Here is a 17,783-nt window from a genome sequence, read left to right as displayed (position 1 = left end):
TGTCAGATAATATCAACATTTCATTATCACAATAGTCAATTTATTAAATATTACAAATTAGTTAATAATATCACATCCAGGGCTTCATTTACGACTCCTCTTGTTCTTGTTGTTCTTTTTCTGTTGCTTCTTGGATCGTTTGGTATCGTTTTGTCGTTCACTTCGTTCTAGTTCTATTTGTACCTCCCTCATCAGCTCCTTTACTACCTCGGCTCTATTTCTGGAAAGGAAATAAACAACATCCATTACTAGACTATTTACATGTTGTTGCTATAGTTGCTGTTGCTGTTGCTGTCGCTGTCGCTGTTATAATTTTGGCAGGGTACTCAATTCTTCATCAGTGTTTCTATCTTACCTTTCGTTTTGTAAATCCTTGGCAGCCATCACGCAGTAATGAAACACGAAACAAAATATCATGAGGTATAAGATATACCTGCCCAAGGACTTGTAATCGATGCGCATGATCTGCATGATTATGAGCTCAAACAGGCCGTGTGCCTTCTCATTCCTTTTTTGAAGAGCTAAATATAAAAGATATAGTTAATAAGTTTATAACATCAAGAAAAGATCCATATTCGATCAGCTTGTGCGCGCGTAATATTTTCCCATTTCAGACCACGTGTCACTCCTCTTGAGAATAAGATTATTTGTAGTAAGGACTTCGTAACGCATGGCATTGTGGGGATGAAGCTGTGGACACCATTGATGAACAATTCTTCCAACGCTGACAGCAAATAGAAGTATTGTGTTCAACTAAAATCGTAAAAAAAAACAACATTAACTCACCATGATCCATGCTCAAGGCATCTTTTCCCAAACTCATTTCTAATTTCTTGCTAATAATTGGACTAAAACTGCTTGACAAAAGCACACAGACAAATATCACATTTAGCCCGCCCATCTTTCTATCCTATCTTTCTCGCAGTTTTTCGCAAAATGAATCGAATCTATTTGTGACGCATTTTAATTCGTCATCAATGACTGAAAATGACGTCAAAACACAGGGTGCCCACATAGCGACCATGCAATGACACAACGCATTCTTGATTTTCTTAATTCATGATTTAGTTTAAAAGACTTTTTGAGTTGAAAATGAAAAGAAAACCCATGCAGGGGAGAAGCCTTATAAAGGTCTGAATTATTGATTTGTGAATTTTTGGTGGCTGTGCGCGCGCTTCATTAAAAAATGGTGCCGCTGGACAAAACAAAAAGTTTGAATAAAAACGCGCGCGCAAGATTCACTATCATCTCATGCCTCAAGCGGCAGTAAATTTGAAACCTTGACCTCAAAAGATGTCTCTAACACGACCGCAGGCCTGGCTTTAGCATGTATCAAGATTTAAGCAGACCATCTTGACCATGTCTATACCTTTTGATTAGGTATAGTTCTGTTCAATTTTCTTGGCTGTCAGCTGGGAGAGTCCAGGCGACCAAGTTAACTGATCTTTTCAACCTGCTACATGTAATGTTGTTTGTGTGTGTGCGTGTGCGTGTGGGGGTGATATAGAATATTGTTTGGGACTTATTTTCTTTAAAACTTTTATGTTTTTCGTTATTAGTTGCTGGTTATCTGGCTTGATTTCTTGGTGTCAAAAGTTTTATTGTAGCATGAAAGAAGCAGGAGCGTTAGTTACGTTCTTGTGATGGTTTGTGATTATGTGTGTTTAAGGAGGGCGGGGTAAAGGGTTTAAAAAGTACATTACAATAATTGTACAAGAATAGCCAGCAAACGCTCAGAATATATTTTTTAGTACATATTAACAAATATTATATCTGAAAACCAGGCTATTTTAATTTGGCGTTTCTACCCCTTACATAAACAAGCAGTGACGTCATAGTGAAATAGGGCAATTAATGTTAGGACTATTTCCAATATTCTTCCAAAATCTTGGTGTGCAAACCTAAAATGTTCTACTACTATTTTGAATTAGACGTACTTCTTTTCTAATGAGTAGCTTAAATGATGGCAGAAAAGCACATATTCGGGAAGAATAGACCTTTGTACCGATACGATCGCCATCTTGAATTCTATTTTTCAAATTAAGACATTTTAAAATGCCGAGGGGAAAACTATTGGATAATAGGCGACTTGCTCTAAGAGGTCACGTGATCAATCCGCCATTGTGGCTGGCATTCTACAGGATTTTAGCTATGCGAGAATGTAAAAAAAGATGGCGGATTCGGGTAGTTTTTTTGGTGATAAAAGGTAAGTTGGAGCACTAAATAACGATAAAAATGCCTTTTTCTTGCAAGAAATCTACCCTTAGTAGATACATAGAGTATATTTTTGCTATCAACTCTCCAAGAAGAGGGGGAAAAAATGTTGTTTTTTTTTTGCGACACGATGTGAAGACCTACGAAGTAATTAGTCTTGTTTTGCCGGCTTCATGGCCTCAGAACAACGACTTCTTGCCCAACATTTTCGAGAATATTCAGTAGTTTCAATTTCATTCTCCAAAAATGAGCTTTTCTTGCAAGAAATAAACGTTTAATAGATATATTAAGTAGATGTTTGCTATTACTTCGCCAGGAAAAGGAAAAATATGGTATATTTTGAGGTCATTATGAAGCCCGCGAAACAATACTAAACACTTCGTGTTTAACGGTCGCACATGAGAGACACACCGTAATATTAAAACTTAACCAAACTGAAGGCTATGAATGAGATATTTAGAAACACCGCATAGTAATTAATTGCAATTATCTAGCCCCTAAGTTTTTTAAATGCATGAACTAAAGTCTCATTACAGTGCTTTCGACTGACAAATATATATCTTTTTGTTCTGTGGGAAATAATCCGTAAATAATAAAAACCAGATTTGCCTATAAGTAATTAGCTTGCACATCTTTATAGAGTGCATACCATATACACTTATTTCAATAAAGTTAGTCACTTTGCATAAAGTTTATGCAAAGGAAATATGAAGTAGAAAATTATGTTGCTACAAAAAACAAGACCTTAGAGCAATTTTATGAAAAATGGTGTTTTAATATATAAATGTTGTAATAGTAGAAAATGTAATAATGGAAATGTAATAATGTAATAATGTAAAAATGTAAAAATGTAAAACTGTAATAAATAAATAAAAAATAAAAAATAAGAAACCCTTGAAAGCTGAGATCGCTGAGGATCATATGAAACTTTTAATATCAAACAAGTAAAGCTTTTGATACAATTTGCAGCTTGAGGATGCTCAGAAGAGGTGAGACTGTAACTGGTAAAAGATCTAAAATCCATCAACAGTTATTAAAACGGTTGAAACATGCAAAATGTTTCTACCCATAATCCTTGTTGGTCTCAGCTTTCTAGCTTTTCAGGCGACTAACTTTATTGAAATGTATACGTGAAAAAGGTAATTCACAAAACTCTACAAATTAGTGCAAAGTTTTGTAGAACTACGGTCTACTAAGGTCTTCTGAACTCACTAGTTAAATACGACAAATCTGTGTAATTTCTTACAAAGATTTTCATGGATATATGGTATGCACTCTAGTTCATATTACGAATACAGTGTCCTGACAGTGAATAAATCTAGCGCACGGCGATCATCCACGTATCATTAACAGCGCCTTTTTTCGGCGTTAACATACTGTCATCACACAGACACTTGTAATGATCATGAGAGTTGCCGTTGAAGGTGCCATAATGACATCTAGGCTCAGTGACAATCATAAATGGATTGGAAACCATTCGTGCAGGGGACGACGACGGAAACCCCCATTTATTAGCTTCGGTGTTATCCTGAAAGTCTTTGCCCCACTTTTTGCAATTCCGGCTCAAAATTGACGTGTCCTGGGGCAGTCTATCAAAAGAGTCACATGCATCAGGTAAAGTTGTTTTTGCGTATGTATCGTTTGTAAAGTAACGCACTACGTTTTGTCCAGCTGTGTTGTTCTTGGTCATGATGCTCACTACTCGTCCGACCAACCTCTTGTAGCAATAGAAGTGGATTTGGTCAAACCCCATTACCAGACGTATGTTCAACATGGCGCGGCTTCTTGCTATGATGTTAACTTCGTTCATATTGTACGCCGTTAAAACTTTATACGAGGCGTAATATTTGTTAGGTGGTACTTCGGAACCTTGGAGAACAGTCTTTTTTACAACAGTCCAACCACCTATAAGAATAAAGAGGAACCCATTACTTGGCGTGGCGTGGCGTGGCGTGGTGTGGCGTGGCGTGGCGTGGCGTGGCGTGGCGTGCTTTAACCAATAAGACAATCACCTCCATCTGTTGTCATGTCACACAGCACTTTAATTGGATTCCCTCTTTGTTCTGGGTCAATCCAGTACTCGCCGGATTCTTGTGACCTGCAGCTCACCTTTATTTCCCGACAGGATTTGGCAATCTCTGATGAGTTGAAAACAATAAGTTGTTTAAGATATATAACGCATTTCAAATGGAGAATATTATTGTCAAACTCGACCAACCGGTCTATCAGGCCAATCAACCAACCAAGACAAGTATCGAAGAAAGGTGATGAAGGTTCTGTTGTATGTTGCATGTTGCATGTTGCGTGTTGCGTGTTGCGTGTTGCGTGTTGCGTGTTGCGTGTTGCGTGTTGCGTGTTGCGTGTTGCGTGTTGCGTGTTGCGTGTTGCGTGTTGCGTGTTGCGTGTTGCGTGTTGCGTGTTGCGTGTTGCGTGTTGCGTGTTGCGTGTTGCGTGTTGCGTGTTGCGTGTTTCATATTGCATGTTGCATATTGCCTATTTTGCATTTCGGGCTTGGTATGCAACATGCCGTAAAAACCTTTAAATTTACAAACGGTAGTTTTTTGATAGCTGTATATAACTTACTCGGGGCTCTGAAAGCCATATTGGTCGTGTAGATGCTGTTTGCTCTTGTTTGAAAGCACGCTGGCCTTGACTCTTCGGTTTGAGTGTTCAGGTCACATGTTTTTGTCACCAAGTGAAAATTCACGCTCATACAACGCTCGTCATCATGACACTGCATCATGCAATTGGCATAGTCTTGAGTGATAAGGGAGGCGTACTCCGTACCAACCAGAGCGTGGCCATGCTGTGAGGTGATTGCAGACGGACAGTGTTGTTGAAAAGTGATGTTTGCTTCCATCACGATGACGGTGATGAGAAGGAAAAATCCCAAAATCTAAATAGTAAATAAAAATAACTATTAATAATAATTATTTGGTAACTATTAATAAAAACAGCATGGAGTATGTCTCTATTATGTATATACATGAAGATATAGAAAAACAGATAAGTTATAGTGCTTAGGAAAGAGGTTATTCCGGGCGAAAGCCCTTGGAATTAAATTCGGAAAAATTACTTTCCGACCTCGCTGGGGTGAAATAGATGTTATGTATATATATGTATATAGTAGATTGCCTGTGCCACTTGTTCTCTGTGGTAATTTTCTCCACCCCCCCCCCCCCCCCCCCCCCCATCCATTTTTTGATTAATTTTGTTTGCAATGTATTCACGAATCTTGTAAGTAATAGTTTTTTTTGAACAAGTTATTACAATTTAAGTAAAATATTTCTTATTTGAAAAACCCTTTTATCGACTCGGCGGCCATCTTGAATTCTATTGTTTTAAAGGCATCACGGGATGCCGATGGTGGTTTTTTCAAATAACTTTTTTGAATAATTTTTGTATATAACCTTCAATCTATTTATACATTTTCTACGTGTTTGTCCCCTCAACATCCCAAAATTCAAGATGGATGCCGTCAGTATGAGTAAGAGGGTCTATTACTTTACTGGTGAAAACTGTGCGTTATAAGGCTGCGTTCATAATGTATGGAAGAGGGAGGGGGGGGGGGGGCATGTGAAAATTTGAAATGTCCAGAATAATTCTTAACACCCCCCTTAAAGTCATGCAAAAAAAACCGATCCCCCTAAGCAAGGCTTGTAGCTTCTTCCAAAAGTTGTACACCCCCCCCCCCCCCCATTTTTCTGATAAAAAATTTGCCCATCCCCCTTTTCCCAATCCCCCCTCTATTTCACCTGCCCCCCCCTCCTCTGCCATGCATTATGAACGCAGCCTAAACTGGATGCAGAATCACAAGCCTCAAATTCTGTCTCACATTTCTCATAGCTTTCGATTGCATGTTATCAGTAACAGGCCGTTCGAAAACATATCGACAAAACATCGATAATAGAAACAAGCAGAAAGGTATATTCTTGTAATCCTAAAGTCTATGTGACATAAAAGAAATTTAAAATATTATAAAATAAAAGATATAAATAATGAAAAAGCATCTAAGATCCACTAATAAACTAATGGCCAATTATAAAACCTTTGATAGCAAAACACATTTACCCGTGAAAGCAATTAGTATTTATTTGAAAGTCGATGAAATTTTTTTCATGTGTTTGATATATGTTGCTTTATACTCTCATGCAGATGAAACCAGACAAAACCTCTTAACTTACTCATTTATTATTCAAGACATGCGTAAAACAAAAAACAAAAGCAGGAAAGTATTAACTGCAATTTTCATAAATATGCTAACTCTGTGTACAGCTGCGAGCTGCACGCTGAAATTTGTTTTTTCGCTGCCGTCAATCAAACCTAATCAGTCGGTACCTTTCGGCTGTTATTCGGCTATCATTCGGCTGTTATTCGGCTTTCGGCTGTTTCGATTGTTATTCAAACCTAATCAGTCGGTACCTTTCATATTTTTGACTGGCACGAAAAGTGAGTTGAAAAAACCGATGGGGAGCCTTGTTTTTCTTATCAACTTCGAGGTGTTTGGATAATGGATGAAACACTCTTTCGTGTGTTTGATATTACTTCTCAAACTATTAATAATTCTTAAAGAAATTCAAAGCATAATTGGCCCAAATTTTATTCGAATTAGGATGATTTCCATACCTCATTCGCGCTAGTGATTTTCTTTCTTTTGTCCTCATGAATTGTTAATGAGTTCGAGAAAGGTGAAATATGTTTGTTAAGACCGTTCAAACTTGTTACACATTTTATTTAGCCCGCAGTATAGTCAAGAGTGAAACAGTAAAAATAAAAAAGTTGGTAAAAAAGTTAAGAAAAGTTGTGTGATTTTTTCCTTTATTTATCAAAGTCACTTCGCATTATTCACGAGCTGAGTGCATCTGTCACTACCAGCGGCTAAGTTTATAGTTAGTTTGTCTTTTGGGAATCAAGGTGGCGTTGTTATGGAATGGACCGCTCTCGGTACGAGCTACAGGATCTTTATTCTACTATCTCTTGATTCTATACTCTATCTCTACTCTTCTTCTGACTAAAACTAATTACATGAGCTCTATTTATAGTAACTTCATGACAGGTTTCATTCTACAATCAATGTGATATTATCGCTGTGCCTTGATTGGCTAATGGAAATAGTAAATTCCTAAGTGTGATATCTTATTAAGAATAATACGAGTGAAAATCATAGAACTAAACATAGCTTAAACTAAAGATAATTTATGGTTACATGGTAAATGTATAGAAAGGTCTACGAGGAATAATTATATCATAAGATTTAAAAGAATAGTGGTAAAATAACTAAGCAAAGGGGTAAAGAGTGTTTAGGGTGTAACCATAGGTGTACATGCTAATGGGAGGAGCTAAGAGGTTTACTTGTAAATTCAAAGCATACCATTATCTAAACTTGTGCGTGATGGCAGCCTTACTGAAATCTTATATCGATATTTTCAATAACTAATTGATCGTTCTTTATCTTGTTTTCATACGATAAGAAATAGTAATTAGAAAACTGATGTCTAGCTTAGTCTGTAAAAATATTAATTTTCTCTCTCATAACAGCGCATTTTAGAACAGAATTTATTTTATAGGACTCACATTTCACCTCTAAGCTACTGTACGTACTGTGCGTTAAGTATTTCTTGAACTTCTCATTAATAGTTTTCTTAGTCTCTCTCTTCATCATCATCATCATCATTTCATTATTATTCCATCCAAAAGATTACATATTTGAGAAAAAAATTGTATAAAGAGGAATATGATTCGATCTTGATTCGATTAGTATATAAATCAAATGCTTTGATAATCTGTCATCTCTAAAGTTGCAAGCAATACTTATTAGAAAAGTCGTAATAAATATAAATAAATAAATTTTAGGTGTGTAGTCGTCCTAGCGCTTTCGCACTAATTGGGGACACCTTTCGCTAAGTCTCACTACCACTATACATTCAATATTCTATGCACACAACGCTCAACTCACACCGGAGAACCCGGAGAAAACCTTCGTAGCATAGGAGAGAACAACACATCAAACAAACTCAATTCACCGCAGAGCTGGAACCAGCGACCCGACCCGTTGGACTCGAAAGCGGTGAAAGACGACGCGTTAGCCGCGAACGCCACCGATGCTACCATACAGTTGGCCAAGTCTATTTTATAAATAAATTGAAATAAAGACTAAACTAACTTAATAGTTAAAACTACGAACAAGTTAGTGAATAGACAAATAACTTACATCTACTTTCGTAACCTTCAGTTCCATGGCTTCAACTTGCTTTTAGCTTGTATGCCAATAATTAGGCTTGACGACAACAAGGTTTGTGTGAGAATCAATATCTTTACAGGAACCTACAGCACCTACTAGACGGCTTTTCAAGTTACTAAGACGTGAGGGCATATTTGTATTTGTAACTAACATGTTACCAACCAAAATTGAAAGTTGCGGCAACAATGAGGATGTTTCGAGAACCTTCACATGTGGGCATAAATAATTACTAATGTTTTTGTTTCATATAATTCAATTTTAAACTGATTTTTAATTAACTGCGGACCTCTTTACCTTGGGCAAAATGAGATTCTTCGCTTGAGTTGTATCCATATTCAAGTGTCTTCTCATACGCAACCGTTAAACAAAGAAATGATACTCTAGGGAATGACACGCGGTCTGGTTACCCCTTGCAGTCTGTCGCAATACAGCTCAATTTGGAGGACATAACAAAAGGTTTCCAATTCTCATGAGATTGAAATTCTTTTGTTTCGTTCTCCAAATTGAGCTCCTTTAACGTCACATACAAGGGGTCTGTTTTCTTAAGTAAATTTTGATTTGAGTTCGAGATTTTTCTCCCTCCCTTTGCATAGTCGTGCCCTGACTTAGATCAACCTTGAAGATTTGCAAAATCTCGACGACGGTGATGTCATCCGGATGCTCGAATGATTTCTCTTTGGGTTCTGTTCATTGGAGATTTCATTCAAAACCTTGTCAGTAAAGTCAACTCATCCACAGGGAAGATAGACTTTGAAGGCGCGAAACCCCAAAGTGAAGCTATTTATATAATTCCGTTTGACGTCACACTTTTACATTTTTCCAAATCTTAAAGTCCCTAGAACCTGGGCGTTCTACTGAGAGCAGTCTCCATAAAAAAATATCATGGAGATCCAATTTGTAAGGACAAATTGGTAACTAAAATAACGCACACTAAGTTATCGACCATACAAACAAGATCAACAGGCGCAAGAATTAATAATAATAATACTTTAATTGATAAAAATAATACTTTAATACAAATATTAATAATATCACACCACGGGCTTCATTTACGACTCCTCTTGTTCTTGTTGTTCTTTTTCTGTTGCTTCTTGGATCGTTTGGTATCGTTTTGTCGTTCACTTCGTTCTAGTTCTATTTGTACCTCCCTCATCAGCTCCTTTACTACCTCGGCTCTATTTCTGGAAAGGAAATAAACAACATCCATTACTAGACTATTTACTTGTTGTTGCTATAGTTGTTGTTGCTGTTGCTATTGCTGTTGTTACGTGGTTCTATTGTTGTTGCTGCTGTTGTTGAAGCTGCTACTGCTGTTGCTATTTTTTGCTATTGCTGTTTATGCTTCTTAGCGATTGTTGCTGTTGCTGCTAGCTGAGGTCAAGTTGATACGCGAGTGATTACAGACCAGGAAAAGACTAGTCTGCTCACACAAATATCCCTCCAGTTATATATATATATATATATATATATATATATATATATATATATATATATATATATATATATATATACAACTAAATAAAGAATAACAACATAGACACAACTAAAAAAAGAACCTTATCAGTTGAATTAAGGCAATAACACGCGGTTTGAAATAAGAAAACCTAAGTGAATTTGATTAGACATTTCGGGGGTTGCGCATATACGAGGTCGAGTTGGATTCGGTTTGCAGTGCACTTTCGGTTCACAGTGTTGTAGAGGACGACATAGACGCCATCTCTGAAATATGTTCCCTAAAACAACCCCAAAATGCACTGCAATGCCAACTCGACCCAGTCTTTTCCTCAACAATGGAACAGCTAAGTAAGAGTTAATTACCGAGAACGGAGGCAATAAGCCATATACATCCCGAGGGCCGCAGGCCCGAGGGATGTATAGGCTTATTGCCGACGTTCGAGGTAATTAAGTATTTTATTTCTGAATTGAGAAGGTTTTCTATCAAATGTTGCTCATTATAAATGCGAACGGTCTATATATAGTTATTAGCCGGGTTAATAACTATATATTGACCTCGCATTTATAATGAGGGTTATAACAAAAATAAAGCCCTGTGAACACAAGTAAGCTTGGCACGTTCCACCAACGTCTGGTGACCCCACGTCTGGTGGCCCCACACCTCTGGTGGCCCCTGTCCCATTTTCTCCGCGGCAATACAACCTGTGGTTACGAAACTTGGCAGGGATGTAGTCACGTGTCCTGTCAGTCACCCCAACGATTTTGGGTGTATGACGTCACATATCACGTGACTTGCTAAGATAACATTGTCGCCAGTTTTTGAAATAAACCTTTTTTGACGTTATTGCACTACCAAAGTCTTTGTATGCCACCGCTGATGGTAACCAACCCTCCTGGCAGCGTGACGTCACAGGTCACGTGACCTATAAGTAACGTTTTATGGCTAAACCATGACGATAAACCGTCCATAACACTACTTACAAAGACACAAGATAGAAATTGAACATTTCCCATGCCGTATTCTTACACACCTGTAGTGACCCCATCGTGCCAAACGTCTGGTGGCCCCACGTCTGGTGCCCCCACGCACCTCTGGTGGCCCCTGTCCCATTTTCTCCGAGGCAATACAACCTGTGGTTACGAAACTTGGCAGGGATGTAGTCACGTGTCCTGTCAGTCACCCCAACGATTTTGGGTGTATGACGTCACATATCACGTGACTTGCTAAGATAACATTATCGCCAGTTTTTGAAATAAACCTTTTTTTGACGCTATTGCACTGAAGTGTTTTGGTACATTAAAAAAAAAACATAAGCTTGAAAATTTATATAAAAATTTTATAATTTATAAGGGGATTTTGTTGGAAAAGCCCCGGTAAGGATTTTTTTTAGCTTTCCATATGCATAAAAAGGTAAAGGTAAAAGCGTCCTTATTTCACGTCGGTCGTAATGGTCATTGACTAATTAACTTGCTGAGGCCGATGGTGCGTTCATTTCGCTCCCTCTTTCCATCAGTGCTCCGTTTTAAGGGTATTTAAAGCTAATTAAAGCTACACGGAAAGGAAAGAAGTCGAAACAAGGATGTGTCGTCACTGAATGGAAGTCAATCCTCTTGCAAAGAAGACCGCGCACTAATTAACAGGGGCAGCGGAAGCTGAAAATTGGGGGGGGGGGGGTGGGGAGGCCAGTTCCCCCACGAAATAATAATAAGATAACGACAACAACAACAACAACAACAATAATAATAATAATAATAATAATAATAATAACGATAGTAATAAGGGGAGGGGGTTACGATTCTAAAATTGATATTTCAGTTTCACGATCAAGTATCCGTAAATAAAGTTTAGCAAATCACGATTTTTCATAGGATAAAAAATCGCGTTTCATGATGGGAAATTACATGGTTACCATAGCAGTATATAGCAGAATCATTGGAAAAAATTGTCCATACATTTGGAGTCTTTTCGGTCTTTTTCCTCTCTTTCCAAAGCAAAAAGTTGTTCTTAAAAGTAAATTTATATAGCACAAGTAAACTGCGTGACAAAACATCCTAAATGACACGTAAATCTTCTGTTCTTTCGCTAACTAGTTATTAGCGTGTTTTCGAGGCTACGAAACCTAAGAAACCATAAGAGGCGAATGTATAGGCCAACAGATAATATGAGCTTATAAAATCAGCAAAAAAAATTCTTATAAATTCCTATGAATTATATACCAAAATGTTCAGAAAAGCCCGGGGTTTTCAAATCCACTTCTGTTTTTTTTTTTTTTTTTTGACAGGTTCTGTTTTAAATCAAGGAGAGACGATTTTCTAGCTTGACCCCGGTTACGTCATGCATTTTCTCTTGTAAAATACGTCCAATAGCGTACATTCAACTCAAAAAGTGCGGTGGTTTTTTTCAATAGAATTCAATCTAAACCATATAATACAGTCCGTGAATAGTTTGAATTAACTGAATCCACTTCTGTTTTTTGCCTAGATAGTCATTATTTTGAGAAATGATCCAGAAACCGTGTTTTTGAGACATAATTTGTATGGGCTCACATGAGGGGGCGTGAGCTTGAAATCGTAGCTGACCAAATGTTAACAGATTTTTTCTGATGATACGGCATGGGATATGTTCAACTTCTATCTTGTGTCTTTGTAAGTAGTTTTATGGACGGTTTATCGTCATGGTTTAGCCATAAAACGCTACTTATAGGTCACGTGACCTGTGACGTCACGCTGCCAGGGGGGTTGGTTACCATCAGCGGTGGCATACAAAGACTTTGGTAGTGCAATAATGTCAAAAAAAGGTTTATTTCAAAAACTGGCGATAATGTTATCTTAGCAAGTCACGTGATATGTGACGTCGTACACCCAAAATCGTTGGGGTGACTGACAGGACACGTGACTACATCCCTGCCAAGTTTCGTAACCACAGGTTGTATTGCCGCGGAGAAAATGGGACAGGGGCCACCAGAGGTGTGGGGCCACCGGACGTGGGGCCACCAGACGTTGGTGGAACGTGCCAACCCCTTCTCTGTGAACAACAAAGAAAACCGTGTCAATACTCCAGTTTCGAGTTCTCGGTTAGCGACCGCTGGACTCTAAGCCGCGTGTTCGCTTCTAACGCGAAAACGAGGCTATCCCTGTATTGCTGGCGTGACAACAACAACAATCCCTTATCAACGAGTGTGTTTTTTATTCCAAGTAGTAGCAAAAGTCAGTAATACGGTGATTTTATTTGAAATTTTTAAGTGAACTAATTCAATGGAAACCATTCCATCGCTTGATGAGCTAAAAAAGTTTACTGTCAAGGAATTACGCGAGATTTTACGTCGTGAAAATCAGACGTCGAGTGGAAACAAGTCTGACCTTGTGATTCGATGTCACACAACTTTCCAAAGGAAAGATTTAAGATTACAAGGAGATGCTGAGACCAAGGATCATTATGTAAAACCGCAAGCCAGAGAGCAAGCATTAGTAAATATCGTATCAAACACTAAAAGCAACGAAGAAACAACCTACGAAAAGCTATCGCGTGAATGTTCACACTGCCAGTGGAGCAAGGACTTACGAAACCTACCCACGTTTAACCTTGTGCAGCTTTACGATTACCTTGTAACCAAGACATCCAAGTATAACCACACATCTATTCAGACATCAGCTTACAAAAAACTCAAAGCGTATCAGTTTTTTAAAGAGGGACATATCAAAGACATTCGAGTCGGTTGTTCTACGAGAGTTACGTATGTCGAAGCAGAAGTGTTGGCTTCCATGAAGCAAGAGAAATACAAGGCCATTATCTCTTTCACTCATCTTGGAGATGTTTTAAAAGCTGCTTGTATGTGCCCAGCAGGGAGGGGTGTACATGGTCGTGGCCATTGTAATCATGTTGGTGGGGTCTTATTTGCCATGGAAGACTTCTCCCATAGAGGTTTGAAGGAAAGCTGTGAGCCAGTGTCATGCACATCAAGGCTATGTAGTTGGAATGTACCTCGAAATGTTCGGATACAGCCTAAGCCAGTGGATGACATCGTAATTACAAAGTATAGCTTTGGAAAAGAAGCAAGAAAAAAAGCAAAAAACAGCCTGTATGATCCAAGGGCTCCAGATGACAGACAAATAAACACAGGAAGACTTGAAACACTGTGTTCCAATCTTGCTCAATCTATGCAAAGCTCTTCATTTTTCTTGTTTCATGATATCAAGCCTCTGCAAGTTGATGATGAGAATTTGATTATTGACAATGTTTGTGAGTCAGTTCCTGAAAGTGCACCAGATATTGAAATAGAACAAGATATTGAGTTGCCATTCAATGATTTTTATGACATTTCAACTATGAATTTTAAGTCAATGATTGACATTTATACTGAGAAAGCTGATGACAATGAAATAGAAACAATTGAGAGGATGACAAGAGGACAGAGTGCAAATGCATCTTGGCGGGAATTAAAGAGGATTAAACTGACTGCTTCAAATTTCAAATCTGCAGCAGTCAGGACGTCAGAACCTGATAAGCTGCTAAAGAGGATGATGTATATCCCTGATGTCAGAAAGCCTGTTCCAGCACTTGAATATGGACAGTTGCATGAATCTGTTGCAGTTGAAGACTACATTGCAGTGAAAGCTAGAGAGGGGAATGCAAATTTGAAAGTCTGGGAAGTAGGAACAATTATTTCAAAAGTCAGGCCAGGATATGGGGCAAGCCTTGACAGAATGGTTTTCGACCAGAATGCTAATGGGCAGAAGCAGGGTGGATTAGAAGTGAAATGTCCTTTTTCGAAGAAAGGAATGTCTGTTGAAGAAGCATGCCAGGACAAAAACTTCTGTTTATCAATACGAGACGGTCAAGTTCCTAAACTAAAACATGGTCATCAATACTACTATCAAGTCCAGGGACAAATGTTTGTCTGTGAGCTACAATGGATTGATTTTGTAGTTTGGTTTGGTCCAGCAAACTTGAACATTGAAAGAGTATACTTTGATAGACAGTGGTGGTTTAGTTTTGTTCTACCAAGGATCGAATACTTCTATCGAAGGGCATTTCTCCCCGAAGTGTTTACAAGAAGAGTTCAGCATGGCATCCCACTTTATAAGCATGGTGGTTGGAAAAGTTTCAAGAAGACACAAAAGGCCAAAAGAAGTGTTTAGCCTTGTAAAATATAGTTAAAGTGCAGTCAGTAGTTACATGTACATGTATTTTGTGGGTATACTGACTGCAGGCTATTAACAATTTTGCACAAATTTTTATCAACATATGGTTTGTTTTTAAGAAAAACGTTTTTGGACAAAACAAGTCACTGTATTTTTATTACTAAATCTTACATACATGATTTGTATGAAATGTACAAAAAGTTCTTGGTTACTTGATAGCTAAATAGTCATTCGAAGACTTTTATAGTAGAAAAATACTTTTGTAATTATCTTAATAATAATCTCATTATTTATCAGATACATTTTGGTGGGAGTAAAGGTGGCAAAAAATTAGTTAGATAGGAGCAAACAGTAAATATCTGATTAGCTACATGAGATAGACTTAAAGGCAGGGTCCCATCAAGAATATGATATCCCTTTATTCTCCCTATTGCTCGCTCCACATGAATGCGTACAGATGCAATATGCACTGTCTCTTGAACTTCTTCAGCAGTAAGCTGATTTCTACTACCTTTGTAAGGAGGAATGTTTAAATGTACTCCCTGAGGTAAGATGTCTCCAATATCAAACCCCCTGTCAGCCATGACATTATCCCCAGTATTAAGAAATTGGATTAAGCCTGATTGCTGAGTTATAAACTTATCTGAAACCCTTCCACCCCACAGTTTAGAAACAAAGGTTACTTGACCATTTGGAGAAATACCAATTAAAGCTTTAAAAGTGTTGTGGTGTTTGTAATTCGACCATGTTAATGATTGCGCTGTCATAGAAGAGGGAACCTCCACAAATATCTCTGTACAATCAATTATTACCCTTGTTGTTGGATACAGAGCAAACTGCTCTGGCATATTTCTTCTCACTGCACTTTGAGAAGGAAATGGAAATAACTGGTCTAATTCAAAATATAAAAAATTTATCCAGGTACAAAAAATCTTGGAAAAATGACCCATAGAGATGTTAAACCTATCAGCTAAATCCCTGACAAAAAGACCAACTTTAAGTCTAACTAATACCATAAAAAACTCATTTATAAATGTTATGTTCCTTTTGGGACCTGGTTTCTTTTTGCCTTGTTCTTGATATGTCTGGGAATCTTTTACATCACCACTGCCCCAATACTGCATTTTTTCAAGTTTTGGTTCAATGTAATTAAAAAAGTGCACAAGTGTATCATAGTTGGGGAATCCAGTGTAAAACTGAATGGCAGAGTCATCATCTTTAAATTTCTGAAGGCTGAATTCCCTTTCTTTGTAGTCATCAAGTTCTTTCTGTAAATTTCCCACTTTAACCCTAAGACTGTTCAACATCTCTGACTTGACTTCTAGCCTTTCCTGCATAGTCTGTTGGTATTCGCAAGGGTACTTAGGTGTTTGAGTAAAGGTGAAGGCATAATCATGGTCATTATTCTTTGAAGATGATGGAAAATCAAATGACCAGTCAGTCTGTGTGGATTTTTCTTGTACCTGCAATACAACAAGAAAGTTTTTTGTCAAGTTTACTCTCATAAATATATAATAATAAATATAGCAATGAACAACAATAACATTATGGGTAGTTATTTAAAACAGCACAACACATTTATAAGTTTTACAAACATTTATATTTGAGCACTTGGATGGCATTCTGTGCTGCTATCAGTGCAACATAAAATGAGACTTATTAGTTTTATACTCGCAAGGTAAACCCATAATACCAAGGGTATATTTTTTGGGCAAAAGAAAAAAAACATTCATAATAGTTTGTATGTAACTACCTGAGGCATATCAGTTTCGTCAGTCTCGCATACATTTACTGCAGGTTCACTGGGGCTCTCTTCAAGGTCCTTTTTCTCTTCAATGTCAATGTAAACGCTTTGTTCTTGAGGCTTTGGTGACACATTTTCTTTACTTTTTAACACTCTTCTTGTCAAAACTCTTCTTGTCTTTTTCTTGGGTTGAGGTGACCACTCGAAAATCGATGGCTCTGCACCTGCAACAACAGTGAAACGATAGTGATAAATAGGTAATTTTAAACAGTGAAACGAGTTTTGAGTAAGCTACTAGGTTCGAGCTAGTCTATAATGGGCACAAGGAAAGTAGAATTTAATGTATCTGACTTTTTACTTATCATTTGACTGAAAGAACATGTTATAAGCCATTACATAGGCTCCATGCATGCAGTAAGCATTTTGAATGAAACAATCAAACAAAGTAAATCCAGCTTGATCGATAATCACTTAGCTCACGTACCTGGCCGTAACCTATGTCGCGTTCCTCCTGGAGGTTTGTAAATGTCTTCTTGCTGAAAATGTTTATCGCAGACCACTGTAGATGGCTTAACATAAAATCCATCTCTCCCATGCTGCCTCTTGATCAAGTTGCACCAGCGAGTTCGCAAAGATACCTTCGCTGGGAACTGGAAAAACCGAATGTTTGAACGGCTTCCATCGTTCAAGTATTCAAAGCTATTGCAAGCTGCTGCTGCACATTGCTTTCCTCGGCTTCTTTGCCTTTTCTTGTTAGTATTATTTACCTCCATAAGTCGTTGAAACGATCAAAAAGCTTTCTTAACAGCAACTAATACTAAAAACCTCTTATATCTGTCACAGAGAGATGAGTTCGTATACAGGGATAGCCTCGATTCCAAGTTATCGAAGCGCGCCCCAATATCTTTTTCCAGCGGTCTTACGCGATCTAGCAAAGGGAGTATTGAGAAATAATACTCAATAGACCCTTTCAGCTTCGTGGTCACG

General features: G+C 37.8%; 2 protein-coding genes across 2 annotated transcripts; one reads left to right on the top strand and one right to left on the bottom strand.

The window, feature by feature from the left end:
* The first annotated feature begins 12,966 nt into the window (after positions 1-12,966).
* Positions 12,967-15,777, top strand: LOC148912800 (uncharacterized). Its single transcript, XM_089026549.1, has one exon. It carries the CDS (start codon positions 13,166-13,168, stop codon positions 15,047-15,049), a length of 1,884 nt encoding a protein of 627 aa, XP_088882675.1. The 5' UTR covers positions 12,967-13,165; the 3' UTR covers positions 15,050-15,777.
* On the bottom strand, positions 15,192-17,736 carry LOC148912799 (uncharacterized). The gene is made up of 3 exons (XM_089026550.1): positions 17,281-17,736; positions 16,806-17,020; positions 15,192-16,515 (listed from the first exon to the last, which is right to left on the bottom strand). The coding sequence occupies exons 1-3, from the start codon at positions 17,567-17,569 to the stop codon at positions 15,346-15,348; spliced, it is 1,674 nt and encodes a 557-aa protein (XP_088882676.1). The 5' UTR covers positions 17,570-17,736; the 3' UTR covers positions 15,192-15,345.
* Positions 17,737-17,783: the final 47 nt, after the last annotated feature.

The sequence above is a fragment of the Actinia tenebrosa genome, unplaced genomic scaffold, assembly GCF_029948245.1.
Source record: "Actinia tenebrosa isolate PJP-AT-01 unplaced genomic scaffold, QUT_ActTen_1.0 PGA_scaffold10__47_contigs__length_13832649, whole genome shotgun sequence".
In the NCBI taxonomy this organism is placed as follows: Eukaryota; Metazoa; Cnidaria; class Anthozoa; order Actiniaria; family Actiniidae; genus Actinia; species Actinia tenebrosa.
The sequence above is the reverse complement of the archived record's forward strand: the minus strand, read 5'-3'. Positions and strand labels throughout refer to the sequence as shown.